Genomic DNA, 23,308 nt, shown 5'->3' with positions numbered 1-23,308 from the left:
TAGAATCACAGAATCATAAATATTTGGGCACTGGAAAGTAGCATAGCCATCACTTTGCCCAACTAACTGTTTTACAGGTCTGGAAACTACCCATGACCTGTAATCATGCATTCTTTTTGTTTTGTTTTGTTTTGTTTTGTTTTTGTTTTTGTTTTTGTTTTTATTTTTATTTTTTTTATTTTCAGCATAACAGTATTCCTTGTTTTTGCACCACACCCAGTGCTCCATGCAATCCGTGCCCTCTCTAATACCCACCACCTGGTTCCCCCAACCTCCCACCACCCCCGCCTCTTCAAACCCCTCAGATTGTTTTTCAGAGTCCATAGTCACTCATGGTTCACCTCCCCTTCCAATTTCCCCCAACTCCCTTCTCCTCTCTAACTCCCCTTGTCCTCCATACTATTTGTTAGGCTCCACAAATAAGTGAAACCATATGATAATTGACTCTCTCTGCTTGACTTATTTCACTCAGCATAATCTCTTCCAGTCCCGTCCATGTTGCTACAAAAGTTGGGTATTCATCCTTTCTGATGGAGGCATAATACTCCATAGTGTATATGGACCACATCTTCCTTATCCATTCTTCCGTTGAAAATGCATTCTTGCACGAGTTCAACCCTGGGCCTGGTAGAGCAAAGTGGATCACAGCTAAAGTGGCCCTATAAAGCATCCTCTAAGCCAAGACACTTTTGAGAGGGGATGAGTGACTAAATAGATGAGAGGCTAAGAAAATAGGCATATTCTGGGGCTGTCCTTGGCAAACCTTGGATATATGATTGCTAAATCCGAGCTGAGACAAGAGGAAACTACTAAAAAATCAGAGGTATATAGAGAGGAAAAGAGAACAGTCTCATAATGTTAAAAAAATGGAATATGTGTCCAAACAGGGCACAGAAAAGCCATTTCAGATGGGGAAGATGTGATGAGCCAAGAACATTTGATTGAATGTGGTGCCATGTTAACATGGCTTTGGAAGTGCAGACTTGGGATGGTGAGTTCCTCCAGCATAGGTGAGGTCAAGCAGGGACATCCATTCAAGATGAGGCAGAGCAAAGGAAAGGAGACCCAGCAACAGGAAGTGAACATATAGGCACAGAGCTGGAAGCAGGCCCCAGAGAGCTATCTGAGACATAGTGTGGGCTCCTTTGCACTTCCTCGCTGCAGAAGCAAAGAGACCTGAGCTACTGATGGGGCTGAGGCAGAAGGCAGCCACTTTTGCCCCCCAGAAAATGAGAGCTAAACCTCTCTCTAGATCTCTTTTGGGGCTGCACAAGATATTGCCACAGTCCTCTATAACCCCTCAGGGTTCTGGGAGGCCTTAGCTGCCTTGAGTTCTTTGGATGTTTAATCAGATCACCTCGGAGAGTACTAGGACTGGACAGGGAGAGTAACAGAGACTTGGAACAAATAGGGGAATAAACAGGCCAAAGTCCGTGAGTGTGGTTCAACAAGTGTGGAACCCCTGGTCAGGTCTGCCATCATTCTCTCTCTGTGTGGTCTAGCTATAGGAGGAAGTTACAGTTATAATCTACCTTTTGCTTGTGAGGAAACAGAGGCAGTGATCTTGCAAATGTATTGGGCAGTTCAGAAATCCTTATGCTGGCACTGCCTTTGCACCTGCCTTCCCTGGCAGCACTAGGTCACCAAACATCTCGACACTATACACCATGAAATTAGCCTTTGGCAACGTTCTAAAGGGACTGGTCCCAGCTAACAGCTAATGGCAAGATTCTATAATCCCATTCTTGTTAAAATTCAAATATTCAACTATCACCTCCATATTTATTTTTCATGGAAATAATTTAAATGACTACATTGCCATAGTTGAGTTCCATTCATTGCGTACAATTTGGAGATGGGGATGGGTTCCTATCTTTGCTTCCCATTCAGTGAACCCTATATCCTTTCAAGATCTTTCCAGATCCCAACTTCAGCATCAGCTCAGAAATGCTAGGACCAGCCAATATTCAGAATCTGAATTCTACTGATTCCTCTTTGAGGGAAGAGACTACATATAAGAAACTTGGTTAAGGTATAGTCCTGGCAGGACAGCCCTAAGGCAGGCCCTTAGTGAGGGAGAGGAGATAGAGAAGAGAGATGAGACATTACTATTGGCTAATTTTTTTTTTTCTTGTCCATCCACCAAACTCCTATATTGAAGCCCTAACCCCCAATGGGATGGTCTTTGTTGCTGGAGCCTTTGGGAGATAATTAGGATTAGATGAGGTCATGAAGTTGGGGCCTGATGATGGGTTTTATATCCTTTTAAGAAGAAGAAGACAGATCAGAGCCATGTCTCCCCACATCGTGTGAAGTATGATTTATATGACACCATAAACCTGGCCTTCTGGGTGCTCCATTATCCCTGTTTCGTTGATTTACTAAGTAACCATCCCCCTATTGATTTCTTCAGACTTGGACTCTGTTTGCATTATTATGTAACAGGCTGAGCCCTTCATTGACAGTTTTCTCCTCATCAGCCAGTTTTGTATTCTCCTAGAGCTGATGCTTCTTGAGGGCAAAAGCTGTATCTTGCCTGTTGTTTAAAATAGGCTATTGCCTAGTGCGGGGCAGTCAAGAGGGTATCCCTTTGGTGCATACTTTTGCTGCCATCTGCAAGGTAAGAGGTGGGTTCTCACCAGGAACCAAATCTGCCTGTGTCTTGATCTTGGACTTTCCAACCTCCAGAACAGTGAGAAATGAATGTCTGTTGTTTAAGCCAGCTGGTCTATGGTATTTTGGTACAGCAGTCTCAGCAGGCTGAGATAGACACCTTAGAATGAGAATCCTTGGGGACTGATCCTTCTTGCCATCCAGAGGCTAATGGAGTGTATGCAACCCTGTGTGCTGTGGTATTGGCCCAGAGAGAAATACACATGCAGGAAATTTTTTGGGAAAGCACCTTGTCAGCACGATGCTATCAAATCTTCCATTAAAGTTGTTATGCTTTCCATTTGGACTTATAAGAATGAATGCTTGTTCAACTCCTGTTTCCTTGACTGAGAAAACACAAAGGCAATATGTTTTTCCCTTTCCATCCCCTAACTGGCTCCCAAAAAGAGGAGCCATGTTTGATGTCCAGCAACTCAAAGTTGGTTTTGTTCACCGGAAAATTAGTGCACAGGATAGACAAGAGCCCTTAGTATTTGAAGCAATTAATTCCACAGAAAGAGACAAAAACAAAGTTTCTATGACTAAAATGATGGACATGAAGTAGTGGAGACAGCTAGTTTGGCATTTTCCATCAAACAACTTTTTTATTTGTGCAACATATTTCTAAGTGATAGAAAGTGACACCCTGTCTCCATTACACTTCATTTCCGTCATTTCATTTTTTTCTAACTTTCATATTTGTGAAACAAATTGCTTTAAACATGTCAAAGACACTTGAGTGGAGTGTTAGCCAAATTTTAAAAATAAAGATGATTCATAAAGACAGCATTTGTGTTTATAACCACCGAGATAAAATTTCAAGAAGAAAAATCACAGTCCTGATTATTTAGGGCACAACTATAAGGTAATCACCTTCAGAAGTTAGAAAGAAATCTCTTTTTGCTCTCTGCTTCATTTCCTCTAGATTTATATGACACTGTAAACCTGGCCTTCTGGGTGCTCCATCATCCCTATTTCATTGATTTACTAAGTAACCATCCCCCTATTGATTTCTTCAGACTTGGACTCTGTTTGCATTATTATGCAATAGGCTGAGCCCTTCATTGACAGTTTTCTCCTCATCACCCAGTTTTGTATTCTCCTAGAGCTGATGCTTCTTGAGGGGAAAGGCTATATTTTGCCTGTTGTTTAAAATAGGCTATTGCCTAGTGCAGGGCAATCAAGAGGGTATCCCTTCGGCGCATACTTTTGAAGAATTGATATTGGAGTTCCAAAGAAAGAAAGATCCACGAGTATTGCTCTCCTTAGGAAACTGGAAGACCTACATCACTGATGATATTAAAAAAAAAAAAAAAAGAAAGAAAGAAGAAAAACATGGGTAATTATACAAATAGCAGGTATACATGTTGTTCTGTTGCAAAAAAAAAATTAAGACTTTATTTATTTGAGAGAGAGAGAGCATGTGTACAAGCGGGGGAAGGGGCAGAGGGAAAGGGAGAAGCAGACTTTGCACTGAGCCTGGGGTTTATTTCCACGACCAGGAGATAGAGAAGTCAGACGCTTAACCAAATGAGCCATCCAGGCCCCCTACAAAAGTTTTTTCTTTTTTTAATTTTGGAACAAACTACACTAACAAGCGTACAAACAAATTAACAAGAATAGTACAAAATGGGGTGCCTGGGTGTCTCAGTCGTTAAGCCTCTGCTTTTGGCTCAGTCCTGGGATCAAACCCCACATTGGGCTCCCTGCTCAGCAGGAAGCCTGCCTCTCCCTCTCCCATTCCCCCTGCTTGTGTTCCCTCTCTCACTGTGTCTTTCTCTCTCTCTGTCAAATAAATAAATAAATAAATATCTTAAAAAAAAGAATAGTACAAAACACTTTTTTTTTCAGAACTGTTAGAGAGTTGTCAATATGTTGTCCCATGAGCAAAGACATTCTCCTATATAACCCTCAAAATCAGGAAATTAATATTGTGAAATTATGATCATCTCATCTTCAGACTCCATTTGAGTGTCATTACTTACTTGTCTTGACTTTCATTACTTGACACCTATGAAGCACACAAAAGCAGTCAATTTTGTAGAATGACCCTCAATTTGGGTTTCTCTAATGTTTCCTCATGATTGTAATCTGGTTATGTATCTCTGGCAGTAATACACAAAAGTGGCTGGCATTCTTTTCAGTGAATCCTATTTGGTTGCACATGATTTTTTACAGACCCCATTACTGATGATGTTGACTATGAGCTCTTAAGGAAAGCAGTGTTACAGGTTGGTGTTTTAGTCTATTTGGGCTGCTCTACAGAATGCCGTAGACAGGGTGGCTTATAAACAATAGACATTTCCTTCTCGCAGTGCTGGAGGGCTGAAAAGTCCAAAAAGCAAGGTGCCAATAGATTTAGTGTTTGATGAGACCCTACTTCCTGGTTCATAGACAGATGTCTTCTCGCTGTGTCCCGACATGGTGGAAAGGGTAAGGGAGCTCTCCAGGGTATCTCTTATAGGGGCACTATTTCCATTCATGAGGGCTCCATCCTTGTAGACTGGTTGTCTTCCCAAAGCCCCCCTCCACATACCATCTTATGAGGGTTAGATTTCAACATAGAGTTTGGGGGATGGGGATATCAGCATTCAGCATATAACAGTTGGGTTCCACTGGAAGTAAACTTTGAAATTAGTAGGAAGGAAGTTAAATACAGAGTGCTCTCGGGAATACTTGGGCAGAGGGAGAGGACGAGCCATGAGCAGTCCTAACAAAGGCCATACCTGATCTCATGGAGAGTTTTGGAGCTAGAACAGGTCTTCAGAGGCAGTTTTCTTCAGCTTAGGCAATTCCCAAAGAGAGCTGACCCACCAAGAACCATTTTCTGGCATCACTCCCAGCAACTCCAGGCAGTGTACATCTCAGAACCCAACCCAGTGATGTCTGTCAGGGGTCCCTACTGCAAAGTTCTTTTTTCCCCCTCCTTTGTAGTTAATAAGTATTTTATAAGAAAGTACCTTGAGACTATGAATTTATTTCATTCATCATCAAAACTTTTACTGATAGAATGATTGATTGATGCCTGTATGAATTCATGATTTCCTCTTTTAATTAAACAGGTTACTTAAATCTGTTACTATCATTAATTAATTTGATGTTCAAATTATCCTAGATTTTGCCAGTTGGAAGATCCTCCAACTGGCTTCCATATCCTTCCTTCCTTATTTTCTGGCACAACAGGATGTTTCAGGCTCATTCTTGTATTTTCCCTGCCCCAGTCCTAAAATCAACCATTTCTCTGAGGAGTCCTGCTTCCTTTTAATAAAAAAGTAATATTTAGAAGTCATGATCTGAATCCTGTGTGGGCTCACTGCTCTTTTACCACCTGTCAGTATTTCCCATTGAATGTAGGTTTATCTCACTCATTGTTTTTGCTTCTATGATATATCTATGATGATCCTGACCCCTGACCTTCATAACATTTCTCATCCTTGAGGTTTCTTCTAATTTATACCCAAAGAGACTTGAATGAGTATGGTATATAGGACAGATAATAATATCACTCATAAACTGATACTTCATTCATGAAACTTCACAACATGACAACTGTGTGCTTTGTGTTTGTGTTAGCTTTCTATGACTGCTGTAACAAATGATTATAATCTTAGGGGCTTAAAACAATACAAATGTATTATTTTGACATTAAGCATAAGGATAATGACTGATCAAGGTGTAATGATACTTTAACCAATATCCTTATACCTAATCTTTTCCCTCAGGAAGGAATCAGTGAAATTCATATCCAGGCCTGGGGTCTGGGAAGGTCTTGGAAGGATATAGTGTCCACTGAATGGGAGGTGAAAACAGGATCCCATCCCTCTCTCCAAGTTGTGTGCCGTGAAGGGAATTCGACTATGACAATTTATTCATTTAAAATAGGAGGGAACTATTTCCATAAAGAGTGAATTTGGAGATGACAGGAAGTGTAACTAGTCTTATCAGATACTAAAATTTTATCAAAAGTGGATTTATTAGACTCTTGGTATTTACTATTAGCTGAGACCAGTTCCCTTAGAATTAGTAGCCAAATGGCTGTTTTTATTAGTTATAGTGTGGAGTTGTTTGGTCTTCAGGAGCTGTTGGGGAGGCAGGCCCAGAGGAAGTCCTAAAGTGAGGATTCTTTGGCCCCTCAGCAGTATGAAACTTCAGAGCATATGCCCTGAGTTTGGGGTTAAACTTTGGAATTCAAGAGTAGTGACAGATGTTTTTGACAAAATTCCCTCATTGTGCCAATTTCCAAAGGACGGGACTTGGGTGTCACTCAAGGAGGGCCAACTTGTACACCTTTAGTCCACAAATAAAGAGAAACTTGAAACTTACCTTTATTTTAAAAATTTTAGGCAAATCAGTGGGCAACAGGTTGCCAGAGAAAATGAGAGAAGACTGGAATATCTTGGGCCTTGGGGAGATGTGAAGAAGAACAATAGCCTTCTTCCACAGGCATCTCTAAGCAGGGCTTTACTAGTCCAACCTGGGATATCGTTCCTTTACATCTTTGTGATTAAACAAGGTCTTCTTCATGGCCACTTATGTAGTTGATTATGTCATTGTCATGAAAATCAGGCTAGAGTACAGTTCTTTTTATGGTACCTCTAAAGCATCATAAGCAGTGATTAGCTCATGAAGCAACTACAAACATCTGTAATAAGCAAATGAACACCCACACTTAAAGGTACACAGGATGTAATAAAATGCAATGCATGTCATTCTTTGTGTCCATCCCTCAAGTTCTACTTTTGGTTGTTATGTCTTTAATAAAGTTGTTCCTGCCTCCACCATCGAGTCACCGCTCTAGATCCGTTAGCATCATGTGGCACTAGACTTCCGACTGAAATTACAATCTAAACTTGGTGTTTTGAGTATAAACTCACTGAGTACAAGAAATATATCATCTACCTCTCATATACTACCTTTGTCAATTCCATGTACAGTGATAGGACTTTGCTTATAGTCAGCAATTTATAAATATCTGTTTACATAAATGTTTATTGAGTATGTATTGTTGATATCCACCTGCAGACTAATACCAAACGGACTGCATCTCATTGCCTAGAATATTTCTATGTTGATTTTTGCTCTGTCAGCAGTTGGTTTGATTTCTGGCAATGCAAACTCGTTTAACACTTGCTTTCATGAATTGCATTTATATATTTGCATTCCAAAGACAGACAAATATTTTTGTTAGATCACCAATGATTTGTCCTTATTCCCATCCGCAATGGCATTAAATTATTAACAAGAATTGAATGTTTTAGTGACAGTTTCATCAAAGGACGGCTTTGCTTGGAAGATATTCAGCTAAACTTTTGATCCTATCCTTGTTGGCTAATGACACTGTTTTTGAAATCAGTTGCCATTATTTTAGCTAAATGAGTCTTTCTCATAAGACCCACAAGCCTCAGTCTGCTTACATGATGGATACAGCTCAAACAAACAGAGCTTTGGCTCCATACAATTACCATTTGCTGGGGAAATTCAGTTCTTGTACGAGGGAATTTTTATGGCATGCTCCCTGAGGCTGATTGAGAAGATAAAGGAGGTATCTTTTATCAAAGATAAAAGCTGCTAGCCATCATACCTCCAGTCAGTGATCCCCACTTTTAATCCAAGTGTGTTTTCCTGCCCTCTCCAAACCTGGCTTGGGTTTCCAGAGCCCACTTTGAGGTTGGCAGAACCCCAGGAAAAGGTGGAATCATCCTTTATCCCTCCCTTGAAAGTGTTGCTAACAGTTGGAGTGAAAAGGGGGAAAAAAAGACCCTGACATGCATTTTGGTTTATAATCATGAAATACATCAAAGTACAATAAACTAGTCATTGTGACATCAACATTTTAGCTCTCCTTGACATTGTTGAAATCTGGAGGATTTAAACTTCAATGAATTGGTAAAACAATAGACCCTAATTTAAATTCATGCTTGGGAAGAACTAAAACTTGCTCTAGAAACAATTATGATGTAGACAAACTTTGTACTCCAAATGGCCACATTTTTGTACCATCTTCCATGAGCAAGTTTCCCCATGTTTAATGTCCACTTGTCTTCCAGCTGTGAAACAAGCTTTAAGGAAAGTTATGGTAATCAGCTTTCATATCACAGAATAATGAATTTAAGCAAACTTCCCAGAGATATAAACATTTTAGCACTATCTCTGATTTGTTCTCCATTGGAAGGATTTTTATTATTGAAAGGCAAAGTGGGAGTAATTTAGGATGCCAAGAGGTCTTCCTAGTCATCTAGATTGTTCTCCTATAGTCTTCACACAGCAGCCAACGTGATTTTTAGGAATAACTTAAGACAGACAATGTGTCTTTTCTAGTGATTTCTTTTCTCCCTCAGAATAAATTCCAGAGTCCTGACAACAACCTACAAAGCCTTACATGATGTCCTGACTGTCCCTTACCTCATCTCCTACTGCTCTTTCCAATATTCCTTCTGCTCTAAGGCACAGCAGTCTCCTCAAGCATACTAAGTATCACCTTCCTCAGGACCTTTGCACTTACTGCAGTGCTCTTCTCCAAATGTTTGCATGGCTTATTTCTTCTCTTCTTTTACATCTCTGCTCAAATATCACCTTACCAGAGAGCCTTACCTAGTCTCTCTCTCTAAATCAGCACCCTAACCCCATTATTTTCTGTCCCCTTAAGCTGCTTTATTTATTTTCATGGCATTTACTTCCATTGATATGTATATATTTATTTTTCTATTGTCTGTTTCTCCCCACTAAACTATATGCTCCATGATCCTATCTGTGTTGATGTCACTATATTCTCAGTACCTAGAGCAGTGCCTGGCATTTTTTTATGTTTTTAAAATAGTTTATTTATTTATTTATTTGAGAGAAAGAGAGAACACAGGCAGGCAGAGGGGCAGAAGGGCAGAGGGAGAGGGAGAAGCAGGCTCCCTGGAGCCGGATGCTCTACTCCATCCCAGGACTCCAGAATCATGACCTGACCGAAGGCAGATGCTTTACTGACTGAGCTACCCAGGTGCTTGCAGTGCCTGGCATTTAAATGGTGCTTGGTAAATGTCTGTTGAATTAATCTTTGAACCATACCACATCAGGAGCCACCTTCTTCACTCCCCACGTGGTCATGCTCAGAAATAAAAATAAAATAGGTTTAATGAGTTTTATTTTCTGTTGTGACAATCAGACACCATATAATAATGAGAATTATAATATGTTCAGGTCATGCCATGCCCTTCACACATATTATTATTTAAACCTCATTCTTTATAAGGCCAGTTTACAGATGGAAAACAGACTGGGAAGCTGATTAGCTTTCCCAGTTATAAGTGCTAGACCAAACAGACCTGGGTTCAAATCATTATTCTGCAATTGATAGCCAATTACATAAGTTCTCTGAGCCCCAGTTTTCCCAGATATTACATGGTCATAACTGTAAGAGCTGATACAGAGTATTAGTACTATTTGATACACTACATGGTCAGGGTTCAGAGGGTACAACAGAAACTTCTCTAGGTTGTATAAGCAATGGAAGTGTAGTCAAAGGAATCGGTTACACTGCTGAGACAACAACCAAGAAGCCAGAGTGAGGCAGCTCAAGAATTAGTAACAGCAGAAAATTGCTACCACACTGGGAGCTGGAGGCACATTGTGGAGGAGGAGGGCTTACCAGAACCCAGAAGTAATCCCCAAGGGCTGGAGCTATGGCAGGGACTATCCAGTTCCCAGTGGGAGTTGAGAGCCTTGAAGGAGTTTCAGCGTCTCCAGAAGCAGAGAGAGAAGGGAAGACAGACCCTGGCATGTACCCCATCTGCCTCCAAAGGCTCTCATGGGTCAAACCTACCTAGAAGCCAGAGAACAAAGGAGCGTGGAATAAGATTTTCTATAGAACCAGGATGAGGGTTCTATGGGGTATAGGCTTTGGGTCTGAGAGCAAACAACCAGGAGGCCAACAAGCACACTAAGCACAAACAGTAGTTGGTTTTCCCTAGTTGACAACCTGGAACTCAAATACAGATTCTCTGACTTCTATTCCTCCCATTCCTGAGGAATTGGATCAGCAATATGAACAAAACTACAGTGTAGTTTATGTTCTATAACCAACTTTATCTAAATCATAGAGATTTTATGTTCATGATTTTTTTTCTTAAAAACTAAAAATATTCTGTCTTCTCTCAAATGAGGCAACACATTCCTGTGGTTAAGGGGATTTCCAGAAAACTAGTTTCATTGAGTAAAGCTCCATGGCAGTTAATCACATCAGACCTGATTTCTGGAGCAGACCCCTTAGAAAGCAGCATGCTCAACAAAGCTTGCAACTTAATCATGATTCTTAGGACTTAAGAGGGTGATGTTTTACTTGTGACTGTATACATAACAACTAAAATGGCACCTGGAACCTAGTAGGCACTCAAAAGCTCATGGGTGAAGAATGAACATAACCTAGGGTTAGCTTGGTTCTACCCCTGTCACTCAGAACCAGCATCTCCCACCTGACCAAGCCTCTATTGCTTCTACCCTAACTGTCCACTTATCCTCCCTCTTAGGTCATTATCTGGAGCCAGTTATTTTCACTCTGAGGACACTGTCATGTCTCACCTGAGTACTTAGCAGCCTTCTGCCTGGTTTTCCTCCATGGCTGTCCCTTCCAAGCCATTCTCCAATCCCACCATCAAAGTCGTCTTTCCAAAGTCCAAATCTCATGAGGTCACTTAAAGCTTCTCAATGGCTCCTGCCCCATCTCCAGCCCCTCCTGAGACACAGCCTAATACCTTTGCATAGCATCAAATGTCCCTTTGGCTCTTACTCTGACCAAGCCACCTGCTTCTACTACCACAGGGGTTTCATTGTTCCTGTATGCCCCACACTTTCCTTATTCCCTCTGCTGGGAAGCCTTCTGCCACATTGTCCATCTTTAAAATTATATCCCAAAGCTACCTTCTCTGAGGACTCCTCTCTGCCATGCCCTGTACCTCATGGCTAATAACCCCAGCTACAGCCTGGTGTACTGTAGGCACATTTACGATGAGTATCGAATTGTTGCAGGAGCTCTACAGTCTTATTTCATAGATGAAGAAATTCTTATATCTCAATGCCATTGAGGTTATCTCTGATTTTTTCCTCAAGTCCTTTTCCTCCTCTCTATGTTGTTGGAAGCACCCTACGCCAGGCTCTCGTCTCCTCATGTACAGATTATTACCTTGCTTGGCCATGGAAGGTGTGTTCTTCTTAATGTTGATTGTGCATCAAGAGGTAGCTTTATTATTATTATTATTATTATTTTTAGTCACTCAAGGAGCCTAGCACAGTGCTGGTTATTTCACAAAATTTCATCTTACTCTGAAAAAGATTTTAAAAGACGTAGGATGGGGCACTGGGTGGCTCAGAGGGTTAAGATTCTGCCTTCGGCTCAGGTCATGGTCTCAGGGTCCTGGGATCAAGCCCCCCATTGGGCTCTCTGCTCAGCAGGGAGCCTGCTTCCCCCTCTCTCTGCCTGCCTCTCTGCCTACTTGTGATCACTCTCTGTGTCAAATAAATAAATAAAATATTTTTAAAAATTAAAGACGTAGGAAAGATTGAAAGAAAAGTGAAATAAAATTGAGATAGAAAAGATGCTTAAAGAAAGTCTATCTTCAATTTACCAAATATTTTTTGAGCACCTACTGTGTTCCAACCATCTTGCATGCCACTGGGTATGCAATGTTAAACACAAATCAGTCTCTGTCCTCTACAAGCTTCCCTTTCCTTCCTCAGTTTGCTGGAGCCACAGAAGAAACATTGCCAGGAAGCTTTCTTCCCTTAGGAAACATCTGAAAATATATGTATAAACTCTCCCACTGGCAAAATACGAAACAGGGCAAATTCTTGAGGTCCTCGATGAAATGATTTGCTTTTGACCATTTGCGTTTCTCTCCTCTTAGTTGTTACCACTCAAGATTCCTACGCCTTTCATTTAATTGTTTCTTTTTTGTTGGTGGTATTTTGTTTTTGTAGTTGGTAACCTGATGTTTCTGAAAATAATGCAGGGACTTATCACATCCTGGTTGCTATCCACTGCTGTTCGATCTCAAGGCTGTTAAAACCAGGTTTCCTTCCCTATACAAGGCTACATACTCCTTTTTCCAGCTCTGCCACATGCACCATGTTGCCACAACAACACTTTCAGGGCCCGTTTGGAAATTGATTCATTATTTTGAGCGTGAAAGGTGCGTCTTGGGAAAAACAAATGAATCAAATGGAAAAATGAGTTAACATCATAAAATTTACCTTCCCAGCTGGAGACATGATATATTCATGTGTTCCCTAGAGATGATCCTCTTAAGAATTCACTATTAAAGAAAGTCTGCAATTAGGTGGAGTCAGAGCTCAACTTAAAACATATTTATATGTGAATGGAAATCACCCCTTTGAAGAAAAAGTTTCAAACTAGAAATTTTCATTTCTTGTGAAATATGCTTCAAATTGACAACTGGCTTGCTACAGGCATGTCATTCCAGATCTTCTAAAGTCTCTGTGATACTCTTAATCGGACTTGACATCTGCAAAAAGCACGATTCAGTCCCATTGACATTTATTGTGCACCTGTTTGGTGCATGGCATTCTGACAGCATTCTATGGGGCTACAAAGACAAGTAAGATAATATCTTTGTTTTGTTTAATAAGAAAAATAGATATGTAAGTGAATAAGAAAGAACAGTTTTGTTTGGGCTTTTTGGGTGATTGTTACTAAGTCTAGCATAGATGGAGCACAACTTTGGTCACTTCATTTGTAGGTGATGTTGCCAAGAAATGAGAGAAGTAGAGGTGTTCTGAGGTATAAACGTCTTCATTTCAGAGCACCAAGGCAAAGTGACTGGTAGACATGTCTTCTACAGTTACGGGTACTTACTCCTCCTCCTTGCTGAGTATGATCTTCTGGGTTTTAGGTATGAGCAAAGTGAAGTCAAAAAAATTCTATTTAGCAACAATATTCAACCATACTGACCATACTATATGCTGGTTGGTGTCCTTTTTGGACTATTGGGGAACCTAATTAGCACAAGGACATTATATTTACTTTTTCCTTTTTTTGACATTGTCTTTTCAATTAAAAAAAAAAATATTCCAGGCAATCAACTCACAAGAATGAATTTTTTAAAATACAACATGTTCCTCTGTAGAGTTTTGCCTAGACAGCACTTTTCATGAAGAGGGTTCTCTGGTCTGTGCAATGAATCATTGAGAGCTAATTTTCCCCAGGGACACAGAGGGAGAATATGACCTGGAGGTGGATTTCTTTTGTCTGTCATGTGAATGAGACAAATATGTTAAGCCATGTAAAAAGCGCAGCCTCAACAAGCCAATATTAGTAAAAAATCAAATCTTAAGGAACTAAATATGTTCACCCACTTCCTCCCGGGATGGGGGTGTTAAGGTAGGTGCAGTTCTCGGTATTTACCCATGTATGTGTAAGGAGAGAATGAGGTTAAAGAAGACACAATGGTGTTCAAATGTAGGCATAGGGTCCAAGTGAATTTTACCTTGCAAACAGTTTTTCCGTGGCCTCAAAACTAATTTACAAATGAAAACAAGCACTTAAACTAAGAGCATGTGTTAATTTCTAGATCAGGTGGGAAGATGGCACCAATTTTAGATAAGTGTGAAAGAATGCAATTGGTAATTATATTTTTTTCAGGGTTGGTAGTCCAATTTCAAAGACTACATTATTAAAGACAAAGTAAGAATCCTTTCTGAGACATTATATTTTCTACTTCTATTTTTCTTGCTCAGATTTTTTAACACAAAAGTCACACAATTTGGGGGGGGAGCAATTATCAGGGCATTCCACACTTTCAGCAAATATGTGTATGGTGATCACCACCTGTGTAAGGCTGAGGTTCACATCCAGATTTAGCCAAGGATAGTTGATGGGCAGTCATAGATGTTGATGGATGGGTGTTCCGGAGTGCAGCCTGCTCATGGTCTCTTATACATGCTACCTCCTGGGGGTGAGAAGGGCTATTTAACGAAATGAAATACTACTCTGTCATAACTTCCTCACTCACATCTCAATCATAGAAAATTCTTCCCCAGAGCTGTCATTGAAATCATTACATTCAGAATTAAACATGGTGTACAGAGCAGCCGACAAGACCCTGCGGTACTATTGACATGTCAGGTCTCCCATTAATAATCAGCTTTTCCATACAGTGAATATGAAAACATCTGTGAATTTGGGTTCTTGCTCCTGCCTTTGGAATGAATATACTGTTCTTGATTTGTTTCCACACGCTGGTCTGCTGCTGTGTGTCCTGTACATATCAGCTGTCCTGCTTCCCCTTCTTCCCTTCTCCATTCAGTCACTGCCAGGGCTTTAGAACCCTTCCCACCTCAAATCCACCATAGCCCCAACTCCTCTTTGCAACCTCCCCCTGCAGTTTTCTTTCTCACTACTGGTTATTAAGCCCTTGCTTCCATGCTTCTGTCTCTTGCCCCTCCTATCCACCAAGGCATGTCCCACCCACTGTTCTTTGGACTCCTAACCCTTCAGATGTTCCAGCCTTATTCTTCTCTATTCTTCATCTTTATTTTTAGATCAACAGTTTATTTTAGAGTACTTTCAGTTTAGGGGCACCTGGGTGGCTCTGTCGGTGGAGCATCCAACTCTTGACTTTGGCTCACATCGTTGACCACAGGATCATGAGATGGAGCCCCATGTTGGGCTCTGTGCTTAGCAAGAGTCTGCTTGAGATTCTCTCTCTCTCTCTCTCTCTTTCTCTGTTCCTCACCCTGCTCATATTCTCCTTCTCCTAAAAAAAAAAAAAAAAAAAAAAAGAATGCTGTTCGGTTTAAAGAAAAATTATAAGGATAGTACAGAGAGTTCTTATCAACCCTGCATCTAAGGGTGCTTGGGTGGCACAGTCGGTTAAGCATTGGACTCTTGGTTTGTGCTCATGTCATGATCTCTGTGTTCTGGGACTGAGCCCAGCTCTTGGCTCTATACTCAGCAGGGTGTCTCCTTGAGGTTTCTCTCTTTCTCTTCCTCTGCCCCTCCCCCCACTTATGTGTGCACACAGGTTCTCTAAAATAAATAAAGAAATTTTTAAAAATAAATAAATAAACCCTGCATATAGTTTGCCCCAGTATTAACATTATACACTAATATGGTATATTTGTCATAATTAACTAACAATGTAGATACATTATTATTATTATTATTATTATTATTATTTTGTAATGCCTTTAGTATCCTCCCTTTAGCTCCATATCAGCAACTTGATCCAGAGAAAGGAGAACGGGTGTCACAGTACAGAGAACTTGGTCCAAGACCTGTCTCTAACCTCTGCCTAGTTATATAGATGCCCTTCATGTGACAACCTCAAGGGGCCTCAATTTCCCATCTGCAAAAATTCCTTCGTAGGAAAAGACCCCAGAAATAAAGCTTTATTCCTGTCACTTTATTTCCATCTCTAGCTATAGGAGCTGCCTTGGCAACTCTAAACACCTTGTACAGTAATAAAATTGAACATTTTAGCTATGTCTAGTGAAATTCATAAAAAAAAAATTACAACCACTTCCTATGTCTTCAACACCATCTAATACTGTGAGGAATTTAACTAGGAGGTGTTAAGGAAACCAGATGCTGACCTAATAGTAGTTCAGATGCTTGTTATTAGTTTAGTGACATATTTCTCTTTAGAAGAGAAAACTAGGTGATAATATTTCCTTCTTAGGTCCCAGTCTTAGATGTTGAGTCTCCATAATAAATCACCCCTTAAATAAATAAAATGTAAAATTTTCTAAGGCACAGGTTGGCAACCACTTACTGTAAGGGCCAGATAGCAAATATTTTAGGCACTGCAGACCATATGGTCCCTGTCACGGCTACTCTACCCTGCTGTTGTAGCACAATCATACTTGAATGGATGAGCGTGTGCCAGTCAAACTTTATTTACACAAACAGCCAGTAAGCTACCTTTGGCCTGTAGATCATCACTTGCTGACTTCTGATTAAGGCATGAATGAATGAAAATGACAGTCACCATAACTGATTCAGAAAATCCCAAGTTATGAGTGAGAGACAAGTTTCAGGAGATTCTTACATGGTGATTCTGAAATTATTAAGGCTTTTTGGTTAATAATGAATGATGTCATGTTTTTTACTGAGTGTGCATTCTCTTAGTTCAGCATATTTGACTCAGGAATGAACTGGCCCTTGAAGTAGATTTGGATTCTTTAAGTTGAATGCCAATGAACCCATCCTGGCTTCCTAACCTTGGTGCAGATAAAGGATCACTTAGAGGAATCAGAAAGCTTAAAGGAATCAGAGACAGTGCAGGAAATATTGTAACAATAACTGCCATGTATTGACCCGCCCTCCCCATCACCAACTATGATCCGTAGTATCCCACTTTACGGAAAAAGTGGGAGAGGACAAGCACCATGATCACACAGTCAGGGTCTGAGCCAGCTGAATTACTCTCCCCATGGCCACACGTCCCTCCACAGAAGTAACCAGCTTTCACTGGGACACTCACATTTCTTCTGATTTAGAACCAAACCTTGTAGGGCAGGAGGAGGTAGGTATCACCTCTTCTTCCTTCTGGTTTTACTTGCCAGTAGCTGTTACATTTAAACACAAACAATAAATGTTTCCTGAGTTACCCTCTATGCACCAAGTATAAAGCGTTTAGTATGTTATAAAATCTATTTTCCTTCCATTTCTGGAACTGCAGAGACAAGGAAATGAAAGCTCAATCAATTAAGCAATTTGTGCAAAGTTACACCTATAGTGAATTGTGGAGTCAGAATTTGGACATAGTTCTCACCAACTCCAAAGCCTTTTCCACACATACAACTACCACAGAGCTTAGTGGTTAAACTGCCAGGTTTTCCAGCTAGACTGATTGCATTCGGATCTCAAACTCGCTGCTTAACTAGTTGCATCACCTTGGACAAATTCTTAATGGACACATGTTGTTAGTTCCTTGATTTGTCAAATTTAGGATGATGATAATAATTTCCTTCTCACAGTTTAATAGAAGGAATAAAGCAGTGACAGGCACATAGTACACAGAACAAGCATTGGATTTTTCCACAGACTACAAGCTCTATGAGCACAGGAGTCTGTTTTGTTCACTGTTGTATTCCTAGCACTTAGAATAATGTCTAGCACATAGTAGACAATATTGTTCATGAATGAAAAAATGTTCAAACTAGTCTTTAGATTAAGTTCTGACTGTGTTCAACGCCAGAAGGAATGAACATGGCTCTCCTTTTTCATTCCTTTCTATGGTATACCATGAATTTTACAGGTAAAATTTAATGTGAGTCTTTGAGATAATTTCAGGTGTAATAATGGAAACTAGTGATTGTCTTCATTATTTCAATGTTCCTAACAAAAGGGGATATTAGTGCAAAGCAGAAGCTGGGGCTCATCGCTCACACATAGCTTCAGAGATACCCTCCACCTTCATGGCTGCTCCTGAAGGAGCACTATTGTGTAATGCCTTTTAAAACTCCTTTTATCTTTTTTTTTTAATTGAATCCGTCCTTATAGCATAGATTTTATCTCTGAAAATTTGTTTTTACTAAGCTTGTATTATATTTAATACTGTATCTTCTAAATCCAAGCCAGTATTTAGTGACAACAGCTGCCAGGAGCCCCTGTAATGAATGAATTATGGTCCCATTTAGCTAGCGAGATTGCGTTTGATGTGTACACTTCAGTACTGAGGGGGGCTCCAGAGAGCAACAATGCCTCCAGAGAAAAGGGCAGCCTTATCTCCTAGTTTGAACAAGCACAAAGAGGAACATGCACAGGAAATATGGAGGCGCCTTTGAACAAACAGCTTTTGCAGGATTTATGTGCAGCATTCACAGAGGCTAAGCTCCAGGTATTTCCAAAATCACCACCTAGACAATGTTGCACCTTGGCAGCAAACCATTTTTAAGGCTTTACTGGATTTATAATATTCATCCTGAGTGGTGATTAACTGATACCCCTAACACATAACAAAGCACTGGGGTTCTACTTTTTTTCCCCAACTTACACTGCGTAAGTTATTGTTTTCATTAAGATTAAGCATCTCACAAAATTACACAGCAGTTAACTTGTGCAACCACCTCCTTAGAATGCTCTATCTTTGAAAATGTGCCTACCAAAGAATCCTTTAAGACCTCATAGCATAGGGCACCTCCATGACTCAGTCATTAAGTGTCTGCCTTCACCTCAGGTCATGATCTCAGGGTCCTGGGATCGAGCCCCACATTGAGCTCTCTGATCAGCGGAGATCTTGCTTCTCCCGTGCCCTCTGTCTGCTGCTAGTGCTTGCTTGTTCTTTCTCTCTCTCAAATAAATAAATAAATAAAATCTTAAAAGACCTTTTAACACATACTATGTAATTGGAGCCCCAAATGAAGCATTGTTTTTGTTAGTTTTAATGCAGAATCCTCTATATGTTTTCTATAAAATAATTAAAGTAAATAAGTTTTTCTTTTAAAGTTTTGTCTGCCTGTAGTCAAAATAATTTGTAGACTTATTAGCCTGATTTGTATTTTTCTTCTAGTCAATTAGAAGTAAATATGTAACACATTTTGGAAAACTTTATAAATGAAAGTGCTGCTCCATTTTAAAATATATATACATTTGATTATCCTGTATGCTAAACTATAAATTAAACTGTAAGCTGAAAAGTTAAAGAATGCTGTGAGGTTGAGGGGCACCTACATGGCTTAGTCGGTTGAGTCCGAATCTTAATTTTAGCTCAGGTAGTGATCTCAGGGTCCTGGGATTAAGCCCCAGGTCATGCTCCCTGCTTAGCAGGAAGTCTGCCTGGGATTTTCTGTTTCCCTCTCCCTCCACCCCTCCCACCCCTCCTGCTCTCATGCTCTCCCTCTAATAAATAAACAAATCTTAAAAAAAAAAAAAAGAATGCTGTGAAGTTGACCTGATAGATGATAGATAGATAAAGAGATAGATAGAAAGATAGATATCTCCATATATATATGGAGAGAGAGAGAGAGAGAGAGATATTGTGAAGACTATTTTTCAGGAAACCATTGGTAAAATTTAGTTTTGAGGTTAACACTATGAATTAAGAATTTGGTCTAAATGACTGCAGTAAAGACAAATAAAATGTGTCCTGAGAAAACTTATACATAAAGTGTGCTAAGCCTGGAAATATGGTAAAATTCCCTGTTACTTAATTTTTTATTGAAATAACAGCTAAAATTTGTTATGCATGAAAAATTATAGGGAAAGCTTCTTACATGGGTTATTTTACTTCCTCCTCAGGTAATATTATTATCGTCATGTATTGATGAAGAAAAAGAGAAGGTAATAGGGATTTGTGGAGGTCAAGTGATTTGCTAGAGTTGCCAGCATAGGGGAGGAGCAGAGCCCAAGATTCAAATCTAGAAAACTTGCCTCTGGAACCTGAATTCTTGCCCAGGACATAAAGCTAAATCCCTGATAAGACTGCCAATAAACACATGTTTCAGTTGAATATGAAGAAGGTCAAATATACAACCTATAAATATAATCCTATTATAGGTAATATAACAAATCGTATTCGGAATAAGCAAAAACACATTTGCCTATCCCACTAAAAAAAGCAATTCTAACTTTTAGAAAGCAGAATTTCAGGGAATGATAACTTCACAGTACCCTAGAAGTTCCGTTTTGTTTTGTATCCCAGATTATGATTTCTACATCTTATTTGAATTCATTAACTAACGAATGACTATTCCTGTAAGTATTGTTATTCTTTTTTTTAATCTAGACATGACAAATCTGAGCTTCAAAGAAGAAAATCATCTAATGTCACGTAGCAACACAGTAGCAGAAATGAAATTCAAACCCAAGTCTTAGGATTTCAAGTCCAATTAATTATTTTAATCTTCAGCTACAGGATGACAGAGTGAGAACAAAAATGGTTTGTGAAATAGACTCAACACTTCTTTCTTCTCAAAGGTCGCTACCCTCAGGAGAACAAAGGAACCTACATTCCAGTTCCTATCGTCCCGGAGCTGCAGAGAGGCAAGTGGGGGGCCAAAGTTGTCATGAGAGAGGACAGGTCTGTCCGGCTGTCCATCCAGTCTTCTCCAGAGTGTATTGTGGGGAAGTTCCGCATGTATGTTGCTGTCTGGACCCCCTACGGCATACTTCGTACCAGCCGAAACCCAGAAACAGACACCTACATTCTCTTCAATCCTTGGTGTGAAGGTAAGGAGCAAGCATTTTTCTCATTTAAAAAAAAAAATTGCTCATATTTTTCCAAAGCATCTCTTTTTGGAGGGTTAGCAGAATTATTCTAGAAGATATGTCCCTTTTCTACATACACTGTTTCCCATGGTTGAAAAACGTGAAAAAATGAAATTTGTCCTTAATGTATATGAGGACAAAGCCTGTACATGTGAAATTAATACTGGTAAACATTTATTCCAGGAAATAATCGAAGAATGCCTGAAGTTGCACAATTAGTTAATTGTGGAGCTGGGTGTTGATGGTGTCACTTCTGTGTATGTTATTACTCTGTAAACAAAATGGGCTTTCAAGACTGTTAGGTTCTATAATCTGGCTTCAGAAAAATAGGATAAAGTTGATCCTATCCATAGTAAAACAAACTTCTCTATCTCCCTAATTCAAGAACAGAAAGCCTGAATGTTGGAAGAATCCCATAAATTTGTGTATATGCCAATTTGGTATAAATTTCATAAACCATAACTCTGGATGTACAAATATGTAACTTTAGTTTAATATAATACAACTTAATCTCTACTGCTATTCTGATTCTCCCTGTCTTATAGAAACTTAATCTACTTATATTCAAATAAAATAGGCCAAGTCCTAGGATCTCTCTCAATTCAGTTTAAAAACTTAGTCATGCACAGTAATTTTCCCCCATCCCCATGTCTGCCCTTCTTTATCTGCCCACTGCTTCCATACTTGGAACGGAGCTGATTTTCAGTTCCAGAAGCAGAAGCAAACATTGCAGCTGCATTAATGGGAGAGGGTGCACTTTTGGATCTTAAAAAATAAGGTAATGAAACTTATTAAAAGCTGACACAGGATGGGAGATGTCTCACATCATCTTACTTCCTGTGTATTGCTCTCCACCATCTTCCAAAATGAGTCTGTATTTTTTTTTTTTTTTGCTGATTTTGAATGACCATTGCTTGTGAGAATGGCATTTGAATCAGGGTTGAGCTGCACTTACCTGTTGATAATAAGTGAACAACAACATTGTTTACTCATATATAATATAAACCTGGATCCTACTTTGAATTATCAGTTCCAGTAGTGTTGGCAGATGGCACTGAGCTAATCCTATACTCCCCACTCTCCACCCCATCATCTTGTACCTGATAATCCTATCTCTGAGACAGATGTCCAAGGCTGATGGTAATAGGAGATGTTAATGGGGCCATGTGCTGTTCAAAGGTGCCCTCCTGTGTACAATAATCTTGTCAACCAGATATAAAGCATTCTGTGACTGAGGGGATGTGGTGCTACTTACAGGGGTGGGAAAGACTAAAGGGAATGAAGGTGTAGAAACACACTATGATTTTTAAAATCTTAAGTTGGAGTTAATTGTAGATACCCAAGCAGAGATGACAAGTAGGTATTCCATTCTGTGAATCTGGAGACAAGAATCAGAGTTGTAAACTTGGGAGTCATTTGCATCTAGGGAGAAAATACAGAGAGGAAAGAAGATAGAGCATTAAGCCCTAAGGAACACCAGCATTTGAAGGTCTAATAGAGAATGAATTGGCAAAGAAATGAAGTGGAGAAGTACTTAGGTCATGGCCTATTGTAAAAAATTGTATTTTAAGAATCCATATTTGTAAAATAAATAAACTAGGGATTCATTATTAATTTTCTTTGCATTACAAATAGAAAATCATATAATTTCATATAACTATCCGGCACTCTGGTATTTAGAAATGATATGGTTTACCCCAAATTTGGTATAATCCCCAAAAAGGATTATATCACATATCATGGGGTATGTGTCTACATGCATTTCAATCTATGTTTCCAGTTTTCCAGAGGTGAAAAGGGTTTGTCATGTTGCCTGACAGTGAGTTTATAGGAGAATCATTCAGGAAGTAGATAGTTTAATAACTTTCTACTACCTGATCCCTGCCTTGGTTTTATCCATGGTGAGCAGCTTCCAGGTTTCCCTGTTCAGAAGGAGTTTCCTGGTGTAGAGATAACATGGCCCAATACTTGATGCTACATTACAGAAAGGGAATAGAGGGCCCTCCCCTAGGTATCACTGAAAGGACAGATGAGAACAAAACTAGGCAGATCAGTTTGGAAGCTGTGGCCCAGGACAGAGATGATGATGGATGATGGTGGCAGTGGAGATGAAGAAGAGGGGATGAATTGGAGAATGCTTTGGATTTAGAACAGAAAATGAAGAGGGGTTGATCATGGGAGGTGAAGAAGAGAGAGGAGTCAAGAATAACTCTAGGTGGCCTGTATCTGACTGACTAGGTTTGTGGTGGTGCTGTTTTCAGAGCTAGGAAGACTGGGGAAAGTGGAGGAGAAGATCTAGGGGTGGAACTAAGAATTATATTTAGAAATGTTAATTTGGCGATATCTGTGGGATCTTCAAGTGAAAACATCAAGTAGTCACTTGAATCAGTGAATCTAGAGCTCCACGGAGATAGCTGAGCTTGGGATGTAAATATGGGCACCATC

At 39.8% G+C, this 23,308-nt stretch overlaps 1 protein-coding gene across 2 annotated transcripts in view; it reads left to right on the top strand.

The window, feature by feature from the left end:
• The window catches only part of F13A1 (coagulation factor XIII A chain), a 162,188-nt gene that overhangs the window by 27,864 nt on the left and 111,016 nt on the right, over nt 1-23,308 (top strand). For both annotated transcript variants that reach the window (XM_032861509.1, XM_032861510.1), the window contains exon 4: nt 20,573-20,824. In XM_032861509.1, the coding sequence (XP_032717400.1) occupies nt 20,573-20,824 (252 nt within the window). The remainder of the gene's footprint in view (nt 1-20,572; nt 20,825-23,308) is intronic.

Source organism: Lontra canadensis, unplaced genomic scaffold (assembly GCF_010015895.1).
Source record: "Lontra canadensis isolate GAN:19392208 unplaced genomic scaffold, GSC_riverotter_1.0 scaffold21, whole genome shotgun sequence".
NCBI classification, from domain to species: Eukaryota; Metazoa; Chordata; class Mammalia; order Carnivora; family Mustelidae; genus Lontra; species Lontra canadensis.
Note: the sequence above shows the minus strand (reverse complement) of the source record. Positions and strands in the feature narration are given on the sequence as shown.